General features: G+C 44.9%; 3 protein-coding genes and 2 non-coding genes across 9 annotated transcripts; 1 reads left to right on the top strand and 4 right to left on the bottom strand.

The window, feature by feature from the left end:
* Window positions 1–626: 626 nt before the first annotated feature.
* Window positions 627–6,918, bottom strand: polr3e (polymerase (RNA) III (DNA directed) polypeptide E). Its single transcript, XM_061264704.1, has 21 exons — window positions 6,764–6,918; window positions 5,819–5,894; window positions 5,688–5,738; window positions 5,488–5,565; window positions 5,299–5,414; window positions 4,976–5,058; window positions 4,697–4,804; window positions 4,574–4,623; window positions 4,353–4,472; window positions 4,190–4,275; window positions 3,840–3,884; window positions 3,669–3,760; window positions 3,381–3,501; window positions 3,228–3,309; window positions 3,018–3,077; window positions 2,735–2,892; window positions 2,603–2,664; window positions 1,928–2,376; window positions 1,539–1,616; window positions 1,297–1,419; window positions 627–1,209 (listed from the first exon to the last, which is right to left on the bottom strand). The coding sequence occupies exons 2-21, from the start codon at window positions 5,855–5,857 to the stop codon at window positions 1,153–1,155; spliced, it is 2,058 nt and encodes a 685-aa protein (XP_061120688.1). The 5' UTR covers window positions 5,858–5,894; window positions 6,764–6,918; the 3' UTR covers window positions 627–1,152.
* A 138-nt stretch (window positions 6,919–7,056) lies between these two features.
* Window positions 7,057–7,138, bottom strand: trnal-aag (transfer RNA leucine (anticodon AAG)). Its single transcript has one exon. It is a non-coding gene; the product is annotated as a tRNA-Leu (tRNA).
* A 282-nt stretch (window positions 7,139–7,420) lies between these two features.
* On the bottom strand, window positions 7,421–14,528 carry eef2k (eukaryotic elongation factor 2 kinase). 5 transcript variants are annotated; one of them, XM_061264655.1, is made up of 19 exons: window positions 14,270–14,527; window positions 13,444–13,692; window positions 12,915–12,971; window positions 12,067–12,167; window positions 11,159–11,219; window positions 11,056–11,093; window positions 10,816–10,987; window positions 10,595–10,744; window positions 10,394–10,526; window positions 10,204–10,331; window positions 9,932–10,130; window positions 9,749–9,816; window positions 9,606–9,683; window positions 9,436–9,492; window positions 8,818–8,949; window positions 8,541–8,729; window positions 8,344–8,468; window positions 8,048–8,226; window positions 7,421–7,867 (listed from the first exon to the last, which is right to left on the bottom strand). In XM_061264655.1, exons 2-19 carry the CDS (start codon window positions 13,684–13,686, stop codon window positions 7,758–7,760), a joined length of 2,220 nt encoding a protein of 739 aa, XP_061120639.1. In that variant the 5' UTR covers window positions 13,687–13,692; window positions 14,270–14,527; the 3' UTR covers window positions 7,421–7,757. The 5 variants fall into 5 exon arrangements, with proteins under 5 accessions (XP_061120639.1, XP_061120638.1, XP_061120642.1 ...); XM_061264654.1 differs by having other exon boundaries at window positions 14,265–14,526; XM_061264658.1 differs by lacking the exon at window positions 9,436–9,492 and having other exon boundaries at window positions 14,265–14,527.
* A 517-nt stretch (window positions 14,529–15,045) lies between these two features.
* On the top strand, window positions 15,046–15,127 carry trnal-uag (transfer RNA leucine (anticodon UAG)). The gene has a single exon. It is a non-coding gene; the product is annotated as a tRNA-Leu (tRNA).
* Window positions 15,128–15,592: 465 nt separating this feature from the next.
* Window positions 15,593–21,355, bottom strand: tha1 (threonine aldolase 1). Its single transcript, XM_061304382.1, has 7 exons — window positions 17,478–21,355; window positions 16,984–17,067; window positions 16,801–16,889; window positions 16,503–16,688; window positions 16,251–16,388; window positions 15,978–16,170; window positions 15,593–15,907 (listed from the first exon to the last, which is right to left on the bottom strand). The coding sequence occupies exons 1-7, from the start codon at window positions 17,776–17,778 to the stop codon at window positions 15,609–15,611; spliced, it is 1,290 nt and encodes a 429-aa protein (XP_061160366.1). The 5' UTR covers window positions 17,779–21,355; the 3' UTR covers window positions 15,593–15,608.
* Window positions 21,356–21,484: the final 129 nt, after the last annotated feature.

Below are 21,484 nucleotides of genomic sequence, written 5' to 3'. Positions count from 1 at the left end.
GAATATTTGGTTTTGATAAGAATTCGCAACAATCGACAATTTGTCAAACATTTGCATTCAACCTTTGAGTAAAAAAAAACCACGTGGGAAAGAAAAGGGGGAAAAAAAGAGCTGGCCAGCGTGAAAAAAAAACAAAAAAACATTCGAAATAATGGCACAAAAACCAAAGAGCCCACCGTACTACCTGCAGCAAATGGAAGTGCACTGTGACTTTACTGTGCTTTGCTCAAACGCTGTCGCGTTCCTCAAGCGTGAAAATCCTGCAACAAGCAAAAAGGCATCGTGAGAAACGGCAGCAAACGACAAACGTTCGCTCGTGAGCAGACCTACCTGCGAAGTGGCCACGCGAAAGGACGCCATTTTGCTTCACCTGTGTTTAATAACTTGTGCACACCGGTCATCAATTTACCTAAGGGCCTGACGTCACGTCCGCCAATCCATGGCAACCTTCTTCTCCTGCTTGACCAACGCCGCTTAGCACACGAGCGCCACCAGGTGACTGCTTTGACGACCTTGCAATCATTGCACAGATAGCGCGGGCCTTCGGCATTTGTTCCAGTTTTTAATACTTACAACAATGGCTAACACACTCACTAAACTGATAAATCATGACGTCTTTCATCAAATGTTTTACATGATTTGATTTTATTGATCAGCCACAACCGTTTTTTATATTCAATCAAAAAGGGAACAAAATGCAGCTGTCAAAGGTTTGTCCCATCTTTTGAATCACTGCCATTCTGACCACAGGCAGCGAGCGATGCGATCATTTGGAAATTAACCTTTTAACGGTTTCAGTCTTGTTTTGGGGTTAGTGATAAAAGAAAAAGTGCCTTCAGGTGATTTATAGGACTGACGCTATTTGTGTCTGGTGGATTGCTGCATTCTAGTATGTCCACATGTTAATAGATGAACGCAAAATGGCAGCCGTTTTGCCTTCAGAAACATCCATCAGAAAAAAAAAGAACCCTTAAATAATGAGGCATTATGTGTTTCGCGTGTTTCTCCTTCAAACACCTCTTTTCATCGTTCCCAGCGACAGACGATGGAGCCATCATTGTCGTGACCAGCCGCGACCGGCTCTCACCTCGGCCGTGCTCCCTTGGGACACTGTGTTTGGCTAAAAGTACCCTTGGGGGTGGGCTGCTTGGGTCAGGACTGGATGGTTCCCTTCAGGTACCACATGCCGGCATGACTGCTGCAGCATTCCTGATTAAAAAATATTAAAACGATCATTTGACCGTTTTTTAAATAATATACGGATGAAAGAACCCACACTTGGTGGAAGGTGCTCACCTTGAGCAGCCGGTCCACGTCAGCCTTGGAGACATCGCCAAACTCTTCAGTGAGCCGGGCTTGCACTGCGCTCCGTCTCACGTGGTACGATTTGGTGAACATCTCGTAGAGCAGGCGCCGGTGCTGCTCCCAACCCCGGGGGAAATAAATTAATTTATCGTAAAAATGAGGTTTTGATTACTTTTGTTACAGTGGAACCTATCCATTGTACTAGCCCCCCACCTCCCACCCTTTCGGTTTACCTTGTCCACGTCTTCTCCGGTCTCCCACAAGCCGAACACCTTTTGCTCGTCGGCAGAAGCTGTGGTCAAAGCGGGGAACTATATTTAGAGGAGAAACAGTGTTAGGTTTTGGCAAGGCAACGATTTGTATTTAAATTTCAACTCGATGTGCTTCACACAAAATCGAAAAGCATTAACAAATAGAACCACTGATAGATAACATTCATAGAACAAATTAAGCTACTTTTAAATTAAAATTGTTAAATGTACTACTGACGTTTAAGCACAATTGCAACCAAAAGATTTAAGAACATTTGAAAGCAAACGAAATTAAAAAGTAGGAGCTTTCTGAAATTACTAAAAGACAGTTTTGTAAAATTGGATTTTTTCGAAATGGCTAAAATACGCACAGGCACCATGATCCGTTTGCAGCGGCTGAGCAGCACGGCGTCCTGCAGCATGTGGTCCGACACAGGTCCAAAAGGAATGTGCCCCGCCGGCACGGTGGCCAGGTGGAGGCTGAAGAGCCTCTTGAGCTCATTCAGCGTCAAGACGGGATTCTTCCCGAAGGTCTCTGTCACAAAGTCCAGCAGTCGCGGCGAGGGCACGTTACTGAGGGTGCCGCCGTTTACGCACTCCATGCCAGCGTAGCCATTGAGCGAGCCGTTAGGGATGCCCGAAGAGGACGTGTCCATGGGCTCGGGCTCGCCGTCGCTTTGGGGCTCCTGTTTGATGGGGATGTCAGAGCCGCTGCTTCCTGCTCGCTTGGCATCCAGGTCCTTTTGGAGAGAAGCTTGCTTCTCCTGCGCACGGTCCTTGGCCGACTTGAGCCGCTGCTCGCCACTGACGTGGACCGGCGCTGCGAGAGCACACACCCAAAGCTTACAACACTGATATTCCAAATACCATACCGTGAGAATCGGAATCAGCTCTATTATCCATTTATTTTAAAAAAAGCAATAAGCGATTTGGCTCTGGTAGTTTCAAGTCAAGTATTAAACAAGCCGCTATGACATTTAAATTTTTCTATGGAGGCTCTATTCACTTGTCAATGTTTATACTGCGTGAAGCTGCTCACTACGCACCAGGCTGCGGGGAATTCTTGGGCACAAAGTCGTCCTTTGAGAAGTGGAAGACCTTTTCCAACCTTGAAAGTCGAGAGACCAAAAATATAAGTTGAAAGAATTTCCTCAGGGAAAACTTGAGGCACGACCCACTTGCTCTGGATGCCCTGCCACAGCATGTGCTGCCGCTGGGCCACGTCGGCGTGCTTCTTGACAAAGTTGGTGTCGGCGGGAAGCAGGAACTCCCAGCCGCGGTTGACACGCGGCACCGCCACCTGCTCCAGAAAATCCTTCACGTCCTCCGGAGGAAGCTGCAAGGTGAGGAAACACATTAACATTACGTTCACCAGAATTATACCGTTTGACCATCTTTTGTTTTGTTCGTATCTATTACCTAAGGTAGCTACATAAGGCTAATTAAACCACCAGGGCTTACTTTGATCACAGCCGCCACTTCCTTCCTCATCAGGGAGCGCTCCAGCGTAAACCGCCACATCTATCAAGTATATATATTTTTTTTTTTAAATGGGGAAAACACACTGACTTATCAAATCAGATTTTATGAGTGAGGTATGAAGACATGCAGTTAATTCCAAGGCTTCGCAAATGTTTTCTAGCAAACTTAAACAACGTAAATATTCTTCACCACAAAGTCTCGCCCCCGACACAGCACCTCCGCTGCGACACCGCTGTGAGGACTGCACGTGTTTTTGGGATACAGGACGTCACTGAAAGGACACACCGAAAGCTTGAAACCAAGCCGGATCTGATTGTCACTGAGCTAGCTGGGCCTTGTTACCTCTTCACCACCCAGTTGCCCTGGACTAGCAGCGCCACCTGCTGGATGCAGCGCAGCACTGCAGTAGCGTCGGTGCCTGACGCCAAAAGACCCATCAGGCTGGCGAACTGGATCACCTTCACTGCAGACATGCACACAAGGACAAAGACAAATACAAGCCAGCAAGCGGCATGTGTAACTATTATATTGTGACTTGAGACTGTACAAATATTCAGAAACAGTCCTTATTGTCTTGATAACGTAAATGCACGCGAGCGCTAATGCCATTCATTTGTGTTGTTCGCTCACCGTTCTTCATCAGAGTCTTGATTTGTTCGCCGAGCGGCAGCGTGCGCAGCTGGGCCATGGAGAGCACGTTGCTCGGGCCGACCGGCTTCACGCTAGGGCGGAGAACAAGACGGCGGGTGGTGAACATCCTTGTGCCAAATCGACGGTGAGAAATAAAAGATGAAGACCTACACTTTTTCCTCTGCTGGAGGCGGCATCAGCATGGTAAGGTACTCCCTGACGGGACAAAGAATTTTCATAGTTATTGCAACGTACAGAAAGAATGAACAATTATGCTGTATTATTATTTTTTTTTTATGGAGACATCAGATTGTAACGGAGCTCCATTCAATGCAGCGGCGTAACTATTGATAGGTCTGCTAAGTTTACATAACGACGACGTAGACCTCATATTTGATTAATACTGTGGAAGAGAAATGTCTGCAAGGAAGTTGAGTAAATAAATGGTCCAAAGGGCACATTGAGGAAAATCCGCTTCCCAACTTGGACACGTGACGTAAAAGACGCGTTGGAGAACTCACTTGGGCGTTTTAACCAGCTCAGTGTTGTCAGAGGCGTGCACATGCTGACTGAACAAATACTGACGTTCATGTTCCGACCGCCCGTCCTGAGGCAAAACAAAATGGCGGACTTATTAGTAGCAATTCTGACTATACTTGGTGGCTACTCGTGGTGACAAGTTACCCTGACGCCGTGATACTGCAAATGGATCCAGGGCTCTTCGGCCTGCTTCTTCTGGAGGAACTCATACGACTGGATCCTCCTCTGCCGTGCTTGCTCCGACTCTGGCCGAGAGTACCTCACCTGAGGGTACGAGGGGGGGTTAGGGTGGTTGTGAAGTTAGATCGTGACAAGCTTTGAGTTGATGGGGTGGCACTTGTTTGTGTGCAAACGCGAGCACACACCGAAACGGCTTTGGCTTCTTCCTCGCCTTCTTCCTGGGACGAGTCCCCACCTGTGTGGAAGGGAATACAGCAAATGGAAGAAAAGAAAAGACAAATAGAGGGGCGGACAAACTAAAGTGGTACCCTCGTTGTCCGCCTCTCGCTCTCGGGTTTTGTTATCGGCCTTGTCCAGGTATGCAAAGCTGGGCCTCATCTGCAGGATCCCTGTCAGCGGGGTCAAGTGAAGCTCACCTGTGGACAACAACCACAATTCAATCAAAACAATCAGAAAGAACCAAATGGTTTCACCTAGGTTATTTAAAATAAGGAAATTCTTAAATGACCATCATGTATCCATCTGGACATTTTTCTGTCACATACCATTTTGATTTTTTTTTTTAAAGAAACAGAACAAATTGAGACCTTTTCGAAAGATGCCAGCGGCGTATCGGCTAGTGTTGGTGGTGGCCTGGATAGACGAGAAGGTCTGATTGTCCATCAGTTTCCTGCACAAAACAATAAATGAGAATTGACTTCCACTACCTCTTAATTGCTGTTGTATTGAATACAATAAGAAAATGTATTTTGTTCAGTGACACCTAAGAAAGCATAAAAATACACATTGTTAGAAACTTGTTAGGAGGGCCACTGAATTGTGCACTGCGACATCTAGTGGAGATGTTCCAGCATAACACACGACACAGTCAAAATGCTCGCCAGCAAGGTCAACTTGCCGCAAAACGTACACTGAATATGTGTTGCTTTCCTCATAGCCAGTGCCGTCCACGTTCAGTGCAATCTGCTCGCCCTTGCTGCTGCAGTAGTTGGGGCTCTTGGTGTCCATACCCATCTGCAACTCCACCTAACAAAAAAAACAGCGCCACAATTAAGCCTAAAGGGAATAGTTTTTAAGTAAAGTCAGGTTTTCATTTTACCCGTTGCTGTTTCGTTTTGATCTTAGCAGCCAGAATGTTGACATCGTCGTAGGTCATAGTGGATGGTCGCACGGGGTACTGAAATGGGAGATAATCAATGACAGCAAGGGCTTTCTGTACTTCAGTTATTTTAGATAAAGACCTTCCATTGGTCATGGCGGCAACTAATTTGCATGGGATGCAATACCAACTAAACCCACCTGGAGTAGATAAAGTTTCTCTGCAAGGCTTTTGGCGAGATAGACGTCAATCTGCAATAGCAAAAAAAAAAAAGTGATCAGTGCCGCTTGACTAACCAGCAAGTATTTTTGATTTTCCACTGAGCACATACCTCCTCTATAATGGGGTCGTCGTCATCCCCGCTGGCCATATTTTAGGGAAGGTGATATAAGGAGAGTGAATCCAACCTTTTAAAGAGAATTTTATTTTATTTTAACAATTAAAAACAGAGCAATTAGCTGATCATGATTGCAGTAGACACATATTTGAAAATGAGCAAATACAAATTTTACGAGTTGTTTAATTTTACACTTAATACGGGGGCAGAGAATACAGAGAACCAAATATATGTGCAAGAAAACGTCAAAAACTCAATTTTCCATGTCAATTTCAAAAGGAGACAAAACAGCTTTAATTGAACATTTTCCCCAATTCTGTAGGCAGCAGCAGCAGCGCAAACAATGTTTCAAGTTCAAGAAAATCAACTGCTATACGTGAAAAAAATGTATTTTAGTCTAAAAATAACAATGTGATGGCTCAGGGGTAAAATGCTGAGGGAAGCAGGTAAACACTGATAATGATGAGGTCAAAATGATGATGCAAGGTCCCGTAATCGAATTCAAATTACATTCCAAGGTCTAAAAACATTTAAACAATCTAACTCACAACACTGGGCAGCGAATATTATTGATTGTAATGCCTTTTGAATCATTGTTCTCCATAATATGTCAATTTTGAGGTGTGTTAGCACAATAGCAAAACACAGCAAATTGCCCAGAAGGCCTGCACTTAACTCCGCCAAACTAGTGAAAAATCAAAAAGCAAAATATCACACCGTGTGTATTGTAAAACCAGCTGCACGAAGACCACGTAAAGTTCTATGTTCTAGTAACATTCGTAAAAGTGACAAATGAGTTAAAGTAGCCACTGGTTAGCAACTTTAGCCTAGCTACTTAGCTTTGCCTCACACACGCCGGTTGAAATAACATCAAGCTAGCGGACTTTTAAGCGTAAATTAGCCCCCCTAGAATATTGTACCATCGTGATATACGTTTACCTGCACTTTTCCGAGTGTGTTGAGCTATCTCAGAAACGTGACATCCGTCCGACAACGCGGACAGCACAGTGGAAGAAGCACAAACACACATGAAGTGGGAACCATGTTGACTCGGATCCACATCGGACACGTGGGGAGCGGAGATGAGCCCACAATGCAAAGCGTGATGAAATATTAAAATATAAATTTAGTATTTTGTTTATTGTATTCGTGGGGAGTTGTCAGGAGCAGGGGGCTATTTTAAATGTAGGAATTTAAATGTGTGTTTTCAGTAGATGCGAGTCCAAAAGTAATGGCAGCGGTGGGATTCGAACCCACGCCCCCGAAGAGACTGGAGCCTTAATCCAGCGCCTTAGACCGCTCGGCCACGCTACCGTTGGTAACACTGAGACCCATACATCTAATAAAATTGCACAAAACAAAATCTGCCTAGCTTTAGTCTCACTTTAAAAATGTATGTAATTTTCAACCCAAAATGGAAGTACTTCCTCATCTTTGAAATAATTAATTATGTCATTAAAGGGTTTACTTGCTGCAAAAGGCATATTTCTTGGTTTGTTCGACTTAACAAACAGCAAATTTCCCCAAAATTCTACAATAATTATGCATCCATCCATCCAATTTCTGAACAACTTCTCAATAGGGTGACGGAATTCATGAAATTCAATGCGAACTTTATTTTTTTACGGTCACATCAGTAATTATTGTTTTCAAACACACTCTTCTAATAGTAATGTGGTTTTGGCTCCATGGACAACATTCACAGAAGACAAACTCAACATGGAAACAGCAATTTTCCCTCAAAAAAAGAGAATCTTGCGCAGAAAACCCGATGAAGCTTAAATGCTGGAAGGCTTAATCAAACATGCAAACTTGCAAAGCACTGTTAACTAAAAACCTGTTATATAAAAAATGATGTAAACGCAACTCGTTTTGAGTCAGGTGGGACACTTGAAGCGCTTTTCTTTTGTGGTAAAAGTGTGCACAAGTAGAGTTACTCCTCCACTAGCGCCCACGCCTCTTCGGCTTTCATGTAGTACTGGTTTGCCGAGCGTCCTTTCATGGCCTCCATGGCAGCTTCTGCGGCTTCTGTAAACAGGTTGCCTGCAAGGAAAGACGATGCAAGAGGTTAAGGGTGGGGTTCAATCTAATGATCTTCGTGCCAAACAAGTATGTTCAAGTAAGTTGAGGAGCTTCATATAGTGCTTTGCCGCCATCTTGCGGTACGTGTGACTAATTGTAAAAGTTGATTATATTGTTGTGGTTTCTCTATGTGGCTCTCACCTGCTTTCTGTGGGTCCGCCATGAGGTTGTAGCCCCCCACCATAAACATCTCAGCCTCCCTGGCCAGCAGGAGGTAACGAGGCTCGTCCTGCATGCCGTCGAACTCGCCGCCCTCGTCGTGCTCATCCATGTTCAACGCGCTGTCGTACCAGTGGATTGCCTCCTTCCAGTCTTGATGTCTGTTGCAATAAAAAAGTGATAGCATTGAGGCTCAGTCTAGTCTCCAGTTTCCTCTAGGGGGCAGTGTTAGAACATCTTCACACAATGAGGCATAGGCCTCAAAGAGCTCTACCCACCTGTCTGCCGACAGATTAACACCCGTGTCAAAAGCTCGGGCCAAGATGATCATGGATGATCGGTCGCCTGCTTCGGCAGCCTGCAGGAGATACTTGAAGCCTTTCATTCGGTTTCCGGCGTTGTCCTGAAAGCGGCGCAACAACTTATCGGTCAAACTGAGGTCAGAGAGAAAAGAGATAGGACAAGGAAGCTGCACCTCCAGCTCCATATTGGGCAGGATGTGGTGGGGCAGCTGCAGGCAGCACTGGCCGATGGCCACGATGGCCTCCAGCTCGCCGCACTGGGCGGCTCGCTCCAGGTGAAACATGGCCGAATCCTCATCCCACTGCTCGTCCTTCTCGCAGAAGCGTCCCGCCTCGTGGTAGCGCACCATGGCCAGGTGAACCTGGACACCAGCAATGTTCAAATCACAACACCATACATATATTTTTTTGGGGCCACGTGGATTATTTGTCTCAGTTTTGTCTTTTTACCTTTCCAAGGATAGACTGCCCAATACGCTTCTGCATTAGCGAGTTGATTCGCTCCATCTCGGTGGCAACGCAGGAGGATCTGTGCACGTGAGCGCGGGACGAGTGGAAGAAGCTCCACTTTTCTTCCGTCAGCTGTGTGGAAAATGCACACAAACAGTTTATAGGCGACTTCTTAATGGCGCCACCATCGATGAAGCACCCTCAACTAGCTGTACCCCTTGATCAACTTGAGGAGCACATGGCAGGTATGAATGGGGAGTGCGCGCACACACATGGCAACAAAGACACAACACACACAATAACGCAAGAGGTAGATGGTTGGTTTGATTTTTCTGTGCGTTACAATTGCAACCAAATATTTCAATGTGGATCAACACTACAAGGACAAAAGTTTTGGGACAGGCTTTTTGCTGCTCATAAGACTTTTATCCATATTGTATTTGGCATCAGAGACACAAAGCTCCACAGGGACATGCCACGCATGCTTTTTGTTTGAATTTAAGTTCTCGTAGGCTCTCGGTATCGCAACCAGCACCCTCTAGTGCACAAACAAGGGAGGGGTGAAATGATGATCTGTTGATTAAATACAGCACACCGGCGTCGCGTATGTTGCTTTACCCGTCTGACACTGTCCTCGTCCGACTCAGAATAATGTCTTTGGTAGTGGTGGCGGACCTACGGTGTTTTGAGATAAGACATGCATCATAAAAACGACTGCGTGTGGAGAAAAAGAGAGTAAAACACACAAACATTTCTGAACATAAATATGTCTGTGTCGGATTGTTTACCCCATCTGGGCGGTCGTTGGGATCGCCCTCACTTCTCTTCTCGCTGGGGTATCCGCTGTCCCCGCCGCTGTCCGACTCCTACACACCCAAAATGTGAGTCTTCAGCACGCTGGACTCCACCATAAAAAGTTTCATCTGGTTACCCTGTGTTCCCCTGCGTTGTCGATTCGTTCCTGCTCGTACATCCCGGTGAAGGATAACCCTGTAAAAGCTGAATAGAGATTGAATGGTGAAGTTCGAACTGATTTGACTGGGAAACATGATCGAATAAATTAGTCCTTATTGGAAAAAGTAATGGCTAAATTAGCAATAGTTGGGATACACACCGGCCGGAGACCTTGCCATGTAGGCGGGCGCAACCAGCGGGGAGCAGGGCACCGAGTCCGTGTCGCTCATGCTTTCGTCCATGGACGATGTCTCGGACAGGCGGGACAGCAGCGGCGGCACCCGGCTGCCGGACATGGTGCGAACGCGAGGGGAACCGCACTGTTCCTCGCAGCCTCTCAGCACCGTCTTGGCTGATTTCTAACGTGAGAGAAGGGCAAGGTGAGGAGAGCTGAGGCAGGTTGGAAGCCGCGAGCGAGGGGCGGGCGCCAACCAGAAGTTTGTTGGTGCAGTCCAGCTGCTGCCTCTCGACCGGGGACAGGTCGAAAGGCGTCAGGCCCATGCTTTTGCAGATCTTGTTGCAGAGATGAGAGTGGAAGAAGAGCGCCATGCCTCGCACGCCTAGCCACGCAAAATATTCTTTGAATTCAACCCATATGATGATAAAAAGTAGAGAGACGTACCCAGATTCCCGTCGCCAAAGTCGGTTCCCTTTTCTGTGTGAATCTGAGGGTCGGTGTAGAGATCCCCAACGCCCTGGATGTCCACTACGATCAGTTGGTGCCCAGAACGCTCAAAGCTGAAGTGACTAAAAGCCTGACAACAGATCGGATTGAAGGATTCACAAATGGCAGAAATGATTTGAAGTTTTGCCATCAACTCACCTGCGGCGTTAGTCTGATGTTGTCGTCCCTCACAAAGCCTGAGTTGGAGTTATACTTGATGTACTTGCCCTCGATGTAATGCTCCAGGTGGAAGAGCGGCTTTCCGGGCCTCTCGGTCATCTCCACCACGCACATCTGCATGATGTCCACCTGGCCAACATTTCCAGATGTTACGACCTCCTCTGCCTCAAAGCGTGATTTTGTCACGTGGTCTCATCTACCTGTTTGGGAGGCCTGTGGCGATTGAACTCCTCACCCCAAAGTTTAGCCTCCATCTGGAGCCGGACGTCTTCAAAGTAGACGTTCCGGTCCACCGTCTCCATGTAACGCTTGGCCACGTAGTTGCAGGCAGTCTTCCAGTTGTGGCTGTGCGAGAAGCTGGACAGCTTCTTCCTGAGAGCCGAGACCAGTTTTACGGCTTTTAAAAACATAAACATGGGTACTCAACTCGTTCCACTTACGTTCTGAAGCACTCCCTCATGGCTCCTCTGCCAAATGGCTGTGTTGGAGATAAAAATAATCAAGTCTTAACTGCGGCTTTCTTTATGACATGATAATTAATACCTGTGCAGCCATCTTGATGTGGACTCGGTCTTGGGCCCATTCGCCTGTGATGGCATTATACCTGTAATGCATTTTGATCGTTAAAGCATGAGAAAATGGATGCATCTAATATTTCTAATCGACAAAAGGGTTGTAAGTAAAAAAAAAAAAAAAGCCAGTCAATATCTATTAAAAAAAAAAACACTGAAAATGGCTGACTATAACAAAAAGATGTGATATATATTTTTAAAGCATCTAACTAAAATGGAAAAATGTTGTATTTAAACAAGTGAATGACATTATCTCCAAAGTTAATCTTTGCCACCTTCCGTGTATGCGTAGCAGCAGGTTAGCGTGCCTGTTTATCTTGGCACTGATGTGAGTTTGAGGGAATGAGTAAACGCTGTTCAAAATGGAGGAACTCAACTCCACAAACATTTCAAGTCTTGTTTTTGCCTTGCAGAGAACACAATGTGCTTTTTGGCTCTGCGATACTAAAGTGCCCATGAAAAAAAAAAGAGGAGGAGGAGGAGAGCACATGAATAGCCACCAGTCCTTCAATTTCTCCCTCTTTGTGTGGCTTATATAAGACTTTCTACGTGAAATAAATCCCTCCTGAATTGTTCGTCTGCCAAATGCGTTTTATGGTGCTACGTGTCTGAATCAGATGCGAGCGTTGAAGCTTTCCGGGCTTCGTCTCTTTTCTCATACTGGTTGTAAGACTGTAAAAATAAATTAGGTCAAAGGAGTAATTCTATTTTTTGCTCAGTTCATTTCCTGTTCACAAGGGAAAAGTGTCCCAAAATAGCACACAAAGGCCACTTCTCATTTTGCTTGCAAGAATGTAAGCAATAAAGAAGATAAGTACATGTAGACAAGATGATGTCATATCTTTGACTGGCACAAACTTTTCAAAATGTTCTTCCCACCTGTAGCGCAAACAGGGTTCGGTTTCTTTGTCCTCCAGGTGAAATTCGGCCCAGGGGTCCGGCATGGCTTTGGCCTTCATAATAGCGTTTTTCCACGTCTCCTGTCGTAACAAGCACATAACATTCTTATTATTAACAATTAAAATGAACTTGTATTTTTGTTTTTCAGAGTTTCAGTTTCAAAGTACTTTTTAAAAGTGTGTTCAAAGTGGATAGAAACTGATTTTTAAAAATACTGCGACCATAGTTTTTCTAATTTATTCCTGTAATTTAAAAAAACAAAAAGTGTTGCACTGTTTTGATCATTACATGTTTATGAGTTGCACATTCTAACGCCAAATTGACTTTTTTGGTTTGCTAACACACCGACGTAAACAAGCGCGAGTACGACTTGTTTGTATTGGTCGAGGAAGCATGTTGGATGACACGTTGTGTGAGTTCTCGCAGTCATCTGCACCCGTGTCTGAAAATAACTTCCCTAACGGGCGGGGTTGGTCGTTCATCATGTCAAGTCAGTTCATGCATTACCGCCCGGGGGCAAGGCGCACGTCTCCCTCGTACGTCGCCTCGTTCCCTAACTACTAAACGTCGGACATAAATTCAAAATGTCACGTTTCCACCTTGCAAAATATGACCCACGTGGAACCGCAAAACTGTGAATGTGCCACAACATTAGGTACACCTGCACAATATATACGGGTGTATTTAATGAATTATAAATAATAAACTACGCAGATGAGAAGAGAAAAATGTGAAAGGTTACAGACACAGGGAACTAGACATCCCAAAATAGTGAAGGACAGTCGGAAAGGACGATACAGAAAAGTAATTTAAGTTGTATAACATACCCGTGCACTCTCAGACAAAACGTGGTACGAACCTTCCGCCAAATGCTCTGTTTGATTCTATGTGAGGGAAAAGGTGGAGAAAACGCACCACTTTTCATCAGCAGAGCACAAAATGCAACAAGACAAACTTCAGCAAAGCTACACACACAAAAAAACAGACACATTTTGTTCCTAGTGACAAAAAAGTCCCATTGAAATCAATTAAATATGGCATTTTTAATCCCAGCTTTATCTTAACATAAAATAAAGCTAAATTCTAAAAACAAAATTATGTTTTATTTCTATTTTGTTTCGTGAATTTTATTTCCGTGTCCACTAGATGGCGCTGCTTTTTTCACATGCAAAGCATGCAGCAAAAATGTCACACTTTCTAGTATATTCTGTGAAGGTACTTTCTTGTTCAAAACGTTTTCAAAAGTGGCTACAAATACAAAATATTTTACAGCACTTTTGTGTATTTTGTTTTCACTAGGGACAAATAAGAACCAATTAGGATTCAAGATGTATAACGGGGGCGACGTATTCTCACCCTGTACAAGAATTCTGTCTTGGGCAGCGAGTTTGAAAGTTGGTGGTTGTTGACCATGTTCTGCATGTAGTGGCAGATGTCTCGGGCAGGGTCGTCCAGGATGGAGCAGATGAAACCGTCGTCCTCCTCACCGTCATCGTCGTCGGTGAGCGAGGACACCCGATGTTTGGGCGCACTCCTTTTGTCTGAGGACCTGCTGCTACTGCCCTCCTCCTCCATGCTGAACATCAGTTCGTCCTCCATTGTGTGCTAAATTAAAAAAAAAAAAAGACTACATTATTGTAAGTGGTGGAACAGCAACAATTAATTTTTACGAGTGCACCAGACTGCAACTTTCCCCCCCATTCAAAGCATGCAATATATTAATAAATGTATCAGTCAAGACCAAATTTGGCCGCAGGAAGCAAAAAAGAAAAAAAGCCTGAACCTAAGGACGGTTTAATAAAAGAGCATTCAGAACACAAGCTAAAATGTCAAAATGTAAAAAGAATATAAATAAAAGGGCATTCGGAACACAAGATAAAATGTAAACATGTAAAAAGAATATTAAATATAAAGAAAAGGCAGTAGTATATGCAAGATATATACAAACATGGAGTGATATGGGAGACGTCCGTGCTTAGCACTAATCCACCCTGTTGTACCATTCTGCAAGCTGATTCTGCATGTTTTGAATAGTGTGCTGCAGCTGGGACAAAAGTGGACCATGCTTGTCATGGATCCACTATATTCAATTGCAGCATACTGCAAAGAGAATCTCCAAACTCAAAACGGGCGTCAAGATTCATCCAATATGATATGCATGCGTTAAATGAACCCACCAAACCTGGATCTTGACACTGTGTGTGAACAAGCGCTCCTCTTGAGTCGAAAAAACGAAACACTACTCTCGGCGACAAGCTGTCACGCAGTTTGACGACTTCTCCCCGACGAATTCCTCCCGGCCTCTCCTGCGAGCCCTTTGGGTCCCGAGGCAAGCGGTTCGATGGGAGGGCTTCTCGCGACGGTTCCGCCAGCCGCCACACCGATGTGGACCGTCGGCACGTAACAATTCAGTGACAGCCCCGCCCCACACGGTTTGCAGCCTTTTCAGGCTGTCGGAAAGGGCAAAACAAACGCCCCACGAGAGAGGCAGTCATAAATAAATACATAAATAAATAGATGCAATGGAAGTTATTGATAAATTAAAACACATTTGACATATTTTATACAAATGTGACACTTTTAAACACCTACTAGCATGGAGAGATGTATAATTCGGAACACGGAAGAGCTTTGAGTTGTGTAGCGGAAATGGTCGCACGTTAAACACTTGAAAGCCAAAGCCCCGTCACTTAGCGGTTTGTGGTATTTTTTACAGTTAATAGTTTTTTCAAAGCCTTTGTCTAAGAAAATCCCTTCAAACGTCATGCCTTGCCTCGACAGTGTCATTTCAACAAACACCATTTGCCTCGGCTTCTGTCGCCTGCCTTGTTGCTGCTTCATTACATTTCGGATTCGCTAATTCGACATATAAAAACATGGCTACATTGTGAAACGAAAGCCGTCGCTATTTTTTGGTCATACATTTAACTACAAATATTTGCTCACTTTAACGTCCACGGTAGCGTGGCCGAGTGGTCTAAGGCGCTGGATTTAGGCTCCAGTCATTTCGATGGCGTGGGTTCGAATCCCACCGCTGCCAGTACATTTTTCTACACTTGTCAAAAGAACAAACAAATAAAAGTACACATCTAAACTTATTCAGGTTGTTGAGTAATAAAATTATTATCGACATGTTTGGGACGTAGCTGGCTATAGTCAAACTATGTCATTAAAAGTAATGAAAAATTGCATTTAAAATTCATGGACATATATTAGGTTATGATAAGAATTTTTTTTGTGGTGAATGGCTTCATTTGAATTTAAAAAAGAACAGATTATCCAGGTTGGCTGTAGATTGAGTGAAAAAAGTTCAAATGTGTATGTAAATATATAATAAATACATATAATTTGTAACTTCATTTTACTACTATTGATTATAATTTAGAAAAAAGTAAATAAATAATTAAATTGATTTCATTTATCTCATTTAACAATTTGTTGATTTATCAATTTCACTGATGTGTAAATGATCAATTAAAGGTTCCTCTGTTTATGAAGAGACAAACATTTTACAAGCCCCTTTATTGTTTATTCTTCAAGCACTGCCGGGCAACATATTGCAATTTCCTGATGGCCAGCTGCGTATCTTGCCCAGATATGCCCAGATGCCACACGGCTCTCACAGAATTACGAAAATAAGGGTACATGAGGACTTGTACTCCCTGGCCCAGCGCGTCTTCCTCTCCATCTCCAACTTTGGCCATGCGATCGCAGAACTCGGCGGGACTCAAGGCGGGTTCTCGGATTCCGAATCGCAGAATGTTTGTCTCCACTGCCGCCATGTCCACGGCAAACAGGGGCGGCTCGCATGTTTGCAAGGCTGTTAAGCGGAAAACATTTTGTTGTAATGGCGACGGATAGCAGGACAGTGTGCGTGTTCTCAAAGACACCTCGAGCGAAGGTTCTTGCGTTATCATGATCTTCCTGTAGTCTTTCGACCATGTCCAGCAAAGACAGTTTCCCTGCCGCTGCCAGAATGCCGGCCTGACGCATCCCACCCCCCAGAGCTTTACGGCACCTCACCGCCTGGGAGATAAAATCTCTGGGCCCAGCCAGCATGGTTCCTACCGGGGCACCCAGTCCCTGTTAAATTCACACGCACAACTACCGTAATTCCTTTCTAGGATTAGCTAGCCTTCTGATGACTAACAAGCAAATGTCACCTTGGAGAGACACACGCTGACAGTGTGTGTGTGCTGCAATATGTCCGTCACAGGGACCCCCAGTGCCACTACAGCGTTCATCAGGCGTGCTCCATCCATGTGCACTGACAGGCCGTGTTTGTCGGCGAGAGCTCGCACCTTCGGAGAGAGAACACACGTGTGGATGTCGAGGAGCTATTAACCAAAACAGCGGCTAACTCATCTGCAGTTGCATAAATAAATGCCCCACGGATACTATATGGACTCGCACACCTCTTGCAGGAAGCTAAGCGGCATGACACGTCCTCCTTGTACGTTATGCGTGTTCTCCACGCAGATAAGTCTCGACCGGGGGTAGTGGGGGTCCGGGTAGTCGTGGCGGATCTTAGACTCCAGCTGGTCCAGGTCGAAGGTGCCGTCGGCGAGAGTGTTGGCTGTCGTGGCGTGGACGCCGGCGAGCTGTGTCGACATCAACATAAAAAGCCATGTATTTGAAAAAAATATGATATATTGCATACGCAGGTATAAATATATTACATATATAAACACAATTAATCTAAATTCAGTTTACCTGAGCGCTGCCTCCCTGCTCGTAGATGTGCAAATGGGATCGGTCCCCTACGATTATCTCATCGCCACGCTCCCTGCAGTGCACCATCACTATTGTGACCGAAGCATGATGGTCATTTCAATCTCTACCCCGACCCCCCCGACCAAAAAATAAAATATTTGAGAATAAAGTGTTTCAAATCACCTGCGATGAGGTTACTCATTGTTCCCGAGGGGACAAAGAGCGCTGCCTCCATTCCAAACATGTTAGCTGCAATTTTCTGCAACTCTGCAATAAAGAGGCATAAATCCTTTTCATGCATGGTAACACTAAGTATGTATTTGGAATGAAAATGTGCCATAATAGTAACAAAAGATTACGGATTATATGGAAATAAAATGAAAATAAATAAATAAAATACAGAAAACAGTTAAATAAAATCATGCTCATGTTTTGCGATTTGTTTACTAAATTTAAAAATCCTAATTTCTTAATCGTAAACAATTAAAAAGATAATCTTATACATTCAGGCTTTCTTTTTTCCATTATTTTATTAAATTAAAAATCAAATTAAATAAAAACAAAACATCAAGGTTCGTTTTTTTTGTTAAGTCATAGTTTAATACACAAGACAAAAGAATGAATTGTGTTTGGTACTAGCTGGTTACCGGGCTAACTAACTCGTAATTCGAAGCTACCGTTCACTGTGGGGTCTTCGCCCATCACATCGTCTCCGACTTCGGCTTCAGCCATGGCCCGGCGCATCGCTGGTCCTGGTTTGGTCACCGTGTCGCTGCGGAGGTCCACAACCCGTACACGAGTCGCCCTGCAGGACTCGGATGGTCCGGAGCTCCCGCTGTTGTAGTAACTTCGTTTTCCGGCATTTGGTCGAGCGACGACGCGACCCCAAAAATGAAACTTACAACAAACTGTTTTGAGGGACATTGCTGCAGTGTAAACCGTTTGAAAAATCGGGATTGAACTTTGGATCGATTGCATCGATAATCATTTACTTGACCTCATGCAGGACGGTTAACTGATGCCCGAATAGCTGGTCAAAATTGCACGTGTCAAGATTGTCCACTGGGTGGCGCCACATACTCATTATAATATACAAACATAACGTACTTGAATGATACAAAATATATTATCTTTTTTAAAATAAAATATTTGTATACTAAATGTTCTAGCGTAATGTTAACATAATAATCATAATACTATAACTATAATACTATAACACAAAAAATGCAAAACAACCAATATTATGTATTATACAGTATAATGTACAGTATCGTATTACAGTAATTTATAACTTATAAATGAATACCTGGTGACGATAGTCAGTGGCGGTGTGGCTCACGAGCGCCCTCTATGGACCATCTGCTATCGACACACACGCACTGACACTGCAGTACAGCTGCACATGTCAAAACGTCAACTAGCGTGGGACTCGTGAATCCACGGGATCAAATTCCAGTCGCAGACACGCACGCACGCACGCACGCACTTCCCACTCTTGTGCGATTGTAATCACTTGATAAGAGCGTGTGCGCGCGCACGTAGTGCCAGTAAGCGGGCGTCTGCTTGTAATGTAATGGGGCCATCCAGCTGCGTGACGCTCACACACTCGAGTCTTTGTGGCCAGCGACTTTCATGGCTCACAGAGAAAAATATTGAATAAGGCAGAAATGAAGCAGGAGAAATATTGACCCCTTTCTGGGAAGAAGCAATGACGAGACGGCAACGCCTTTCCAATAACCATAAAGCCTGTTGGGGGCCCGAAATAGACCCACCCACCCCAGCCCATCCCTTCATTGGTTCTTTCGCTATCAATTGCTGCACAAAAGCAGGTGTTTATGGGAAGTCTTCACACACACACACACACACACGCAGATCGAGGCAAAGATGCTCTTTGCTTAAAAGGTGTTGACATTAATGCTTGAGACTTGCTCACATCTGGTTCGCATTAAGCCCCATTTCACCCATCCCTTCCTCACAGAGACTTTTCAGGGTACTTCCCAACGCGGCATAATTCAGGGTGTCACCCGTCCAGTAAATTGTAATATTGGGACACACCTTCGTAACGTCGCTTACAAATGGGATTTTTTTTTTACACTCCTCCCACAATCTGAATCATATAATCGCTCCATTATAGTTTATCCCAATCCAATGATGAATGAGCTGTTCATTTGCGGCGGGGCAAAGGGATGAAAGATGTTTCCATAGAAGCCTTGAAGCGCTTTCCTCGCAACTCACTTATCCACTTCAAGAGGAACAAGCGTCTCATGGCAATTTTGTGAATCATCTTCATACGAGCAACGCGCCGTTTCCAGGAATCACGTCAGTACCAAGGTTAAGATGACCTTGCGGGTTCCGCCACCTTGAGCAACCTGTCATTCAGTCGTTACCTTCCCTTGACCCTTTCTGTCACCTCCTTTTCACTCATCAGTCTCCCCCACCATCGTCACCCTCCCTCGCTTTCTCGCTGGGAAGTCACGTGACTTCTCTGAAGCCGAACCCTATAAACCAGTAGTACTTGGGGGGCTTAGTCTCCGTACCACACAGTGATTGGCTCTTTATATGCAGCACACACACACACATACACAGAGGACCCCCTGTTTTCTACTGACGGGAACACGAAGCGTGACCCCCTCACGTTAAGATAGAAGAAAGGGAGGAGATAAATAAAAGTATTCTGACTGGGAAGCCCTGTTTGTTTTCAGTGGAGTTTCCCGGCCTTCCCAGCATCCCGGACTGTTTTCATCCCACCGTCGCGGGCAAAGTTCACACACACGAGAATATCGGGGGGAAAAAATCGGGAATGCGGTTTAAGCGAGGGCGGTCGCGGAGTGACCACAGCGAGGTCAACACTTGGCGGCGGCACAATAACGATACAGCGTGTGCATGCTCACCATATGGTTTTTATTGATCCGCATCCTTATTATACCCCCCACCCGCCTCCTTCACTTTGTGCGCGCAGAGATGGCGCTGAAGGAATGATGGAATGCTTGGAGGGTAAATCTCCGCTTTCCTGGAAGCTGCTCGGGCTTTATCAGAAGCGGCTGTGACAATACTGGCGCTGATGGGCCGGCCCCGAACGGCTTTCCTATAAGCGCTGATCGGCCAACAAAAAAAGGCCTTCCTGGAAGAAACAATCAGCAAAGCCTCTTCCTGGAAGAGTGCCGCCGGAGCGCTCGTCGCAGGGGCGCGCTCAGAGTAGCCGCCTTTTGCGTATTTTTATACGACAGTTTGGGATTTTTTTTTCTCCCGATTTTCATTTTTGAAACACATTTTCAATTAATCAATGATTTGATTGAAATAAAGTAAACATTGACGTAATCTATTCTGAAAACGTGAGCGAGTCGTTGCGCACCTCCACCTATACTGTGACCGAACAGTGGAGCTAAGTAAAAAAAATAAAAAATAAAATCTAGGGCCGCCAAACGATTCAGTGTTCGGGCTGGAAAGACTGCGACTTGGCGAAAATGATGCAGGGAAGAATTATGGTATGTGGAGAACTTGAGTCACAGTTGAGCCCCTTTGTACATTAGACTACTTGCACTCTTTGCTTTGGAAGTGTTGAGGAGGAAAAGGACGGACGGAAACTTTTCGGACTTTTATAGACATTTAAGGGCATAAGAATATACAAAAGTGAGTGTTTTTTTATTTTAATTTCGTCATGCTTTTATTTAAAAAAAAATGCATTTTTAAATTTTGACATTACAGTAGTACTTCAAAATGTTGAATTAAAATTTAATTTTTTACCGATTCAATTTAGTTGTTTTAATATCTTGTGTTACCTGCGTTGGTGTGACATTATTTTACCGCTTAACCTTGGGCGACATTTGCATGTGAACGAATAGTTGTTTGCAGTCAAGTGGGTCTTTGTGTGTGTCTGAGTGTGTGCGCGCGCCTGAGTGCCAGGAATGCGCTTCATAATGACTTTTACATCATTTCTCCGCAGCTGAGGACTTTTTTTGCGTCATTGAAAAAAAGTATTCTTTCTCCACGTCAAGCCCACCCCCGACACACACACACACACGCTTTCCCCACACACGCACACACACAGCCACACACGCACACACACAGTAACACCAGGCAAGCCGTAAAAACTCAACTCAATTAAAGTGCCTCTTTCCTGGAAGCCAGTCACACACAAAACACTAGGTATGCAGGGAATGGGAACCGCGTGTATGCGCGTGAGCGTGCGCGCTCCCGTGTGTGTGAATGAGTGCGTCACTTTTGAAACCGCTTTACGTGAACCTTCGAGACGGACGTTTTATGTTCGGCTAATGTCGGAAATGTCCCTTTCACACATTTGGCCTCACATGTACACACTCCCAAATATATACATGCATACATGTATCTACCCGCCCTTTACAGTCATGCACACATCCTTAGCCCCTCGGGCAGGATGTATAAAAGCCCAACTGCATTCCTTTCCAGTTAGGTCCGGCCCAAAGTGAGCGTTTTGCACAGTAAGGCCTGTGTCCAAGTGTGCAAGGGCTCTTCTGGTAATCCCTTTGTTACCGCCACCCCTCCTTCCTCCCCCTCTTTCCTTTCCTATAGGCCTGGCTTTATGGAATTTACCCACAAGGCTTTGCAGCAGCTGAGGAGGAGAGGGGGGGGGGGGGGGGGGGAAACAACAATTCTAACACAAGAGGGAAGCCCGAGCTAAGCTAAAAAGCTCTCTGTGAAAAGGAAC

This window comes from Syngnathus typhle, linkage group LG18 (assembly GCF_033458585.1).
Source record: "Syngnathus typhle isolate RoL2023-S1 ecotype Sweden linkage group LG18, RoL_Styp_1.0, whole genome shotgun sequence".
NCBI lineage: Eukaryota > Metazoa > Chordata > Actinopteri > Syngnathiformes > Syngnathidae > Syngnathus > Syngnathus typhle.
Note: the sequence above shows the minus strand (reverse complement) of the source record. Positions and strands in the feature narration are given on the sequence as shown.

Coding starts and splice junctions, on each gene's coding strand:
- polr3e (XM_061264704.1), bottom strand. CDS start 5,857: ATGGCCAGCGGGGATGACGACGACCCCATTATAGAGGAG. Junction 3,761..3,839: donor CCTCCAGCAGAGGAAAAAGT/GTAGGTCTTCAT, acceptor TCTCCGCCCTAG/CGTGAAGCCGGTCGGCCCGA. Junction 3,502..3,668: donor CAAGACTCTGATGAAGAACG/GTGAGCGAACAA, acceptor GCATGTCTGCAG/TGAAGGTGATCCAGTTCGCC.
- eef2k (XM_061264655.1), bottom strand. CDS start 13,686: ATGGAGGACGAACTGATGTTCAGCATGGAGGAGGAGGGCAGTAGCAGC. Junction 12,972..13,443: donor AGACAGAATTCTTGTACAGG/GTGAGAATACGT, acceptor TCCCTCACATAG/AATCAAACAGAGCATTTGGC. Junction 8,227..8,343: donor GTTAATCTGTCGGCAGACAG/GTGGGTAGAGCT, acceptor TTATTGCAACAG/ACATCAAGACTGGAAGGAGG.
- tha1 (XM_061304382.1), bottom strand. CDS start 17,778: ATGCAATCGATCCAAAGTTCAATCCCGATTTTTCAAACGGTTTACACT. Junction 16,689..16,800: donor AGCAGGGAGGCAGCGCTCAG/GTAAACTGAATT, acceptor ATGTCGACACAG/CTCGCCGGCGTCCACGCCAC. Junction 16,171..16,250: donor TCAGCGTGTGTCTCTCCAAG/GTGACATTTGCT, acceptor TGAATTTAACAG/GGACTGGGTGCCCCGGTAGG.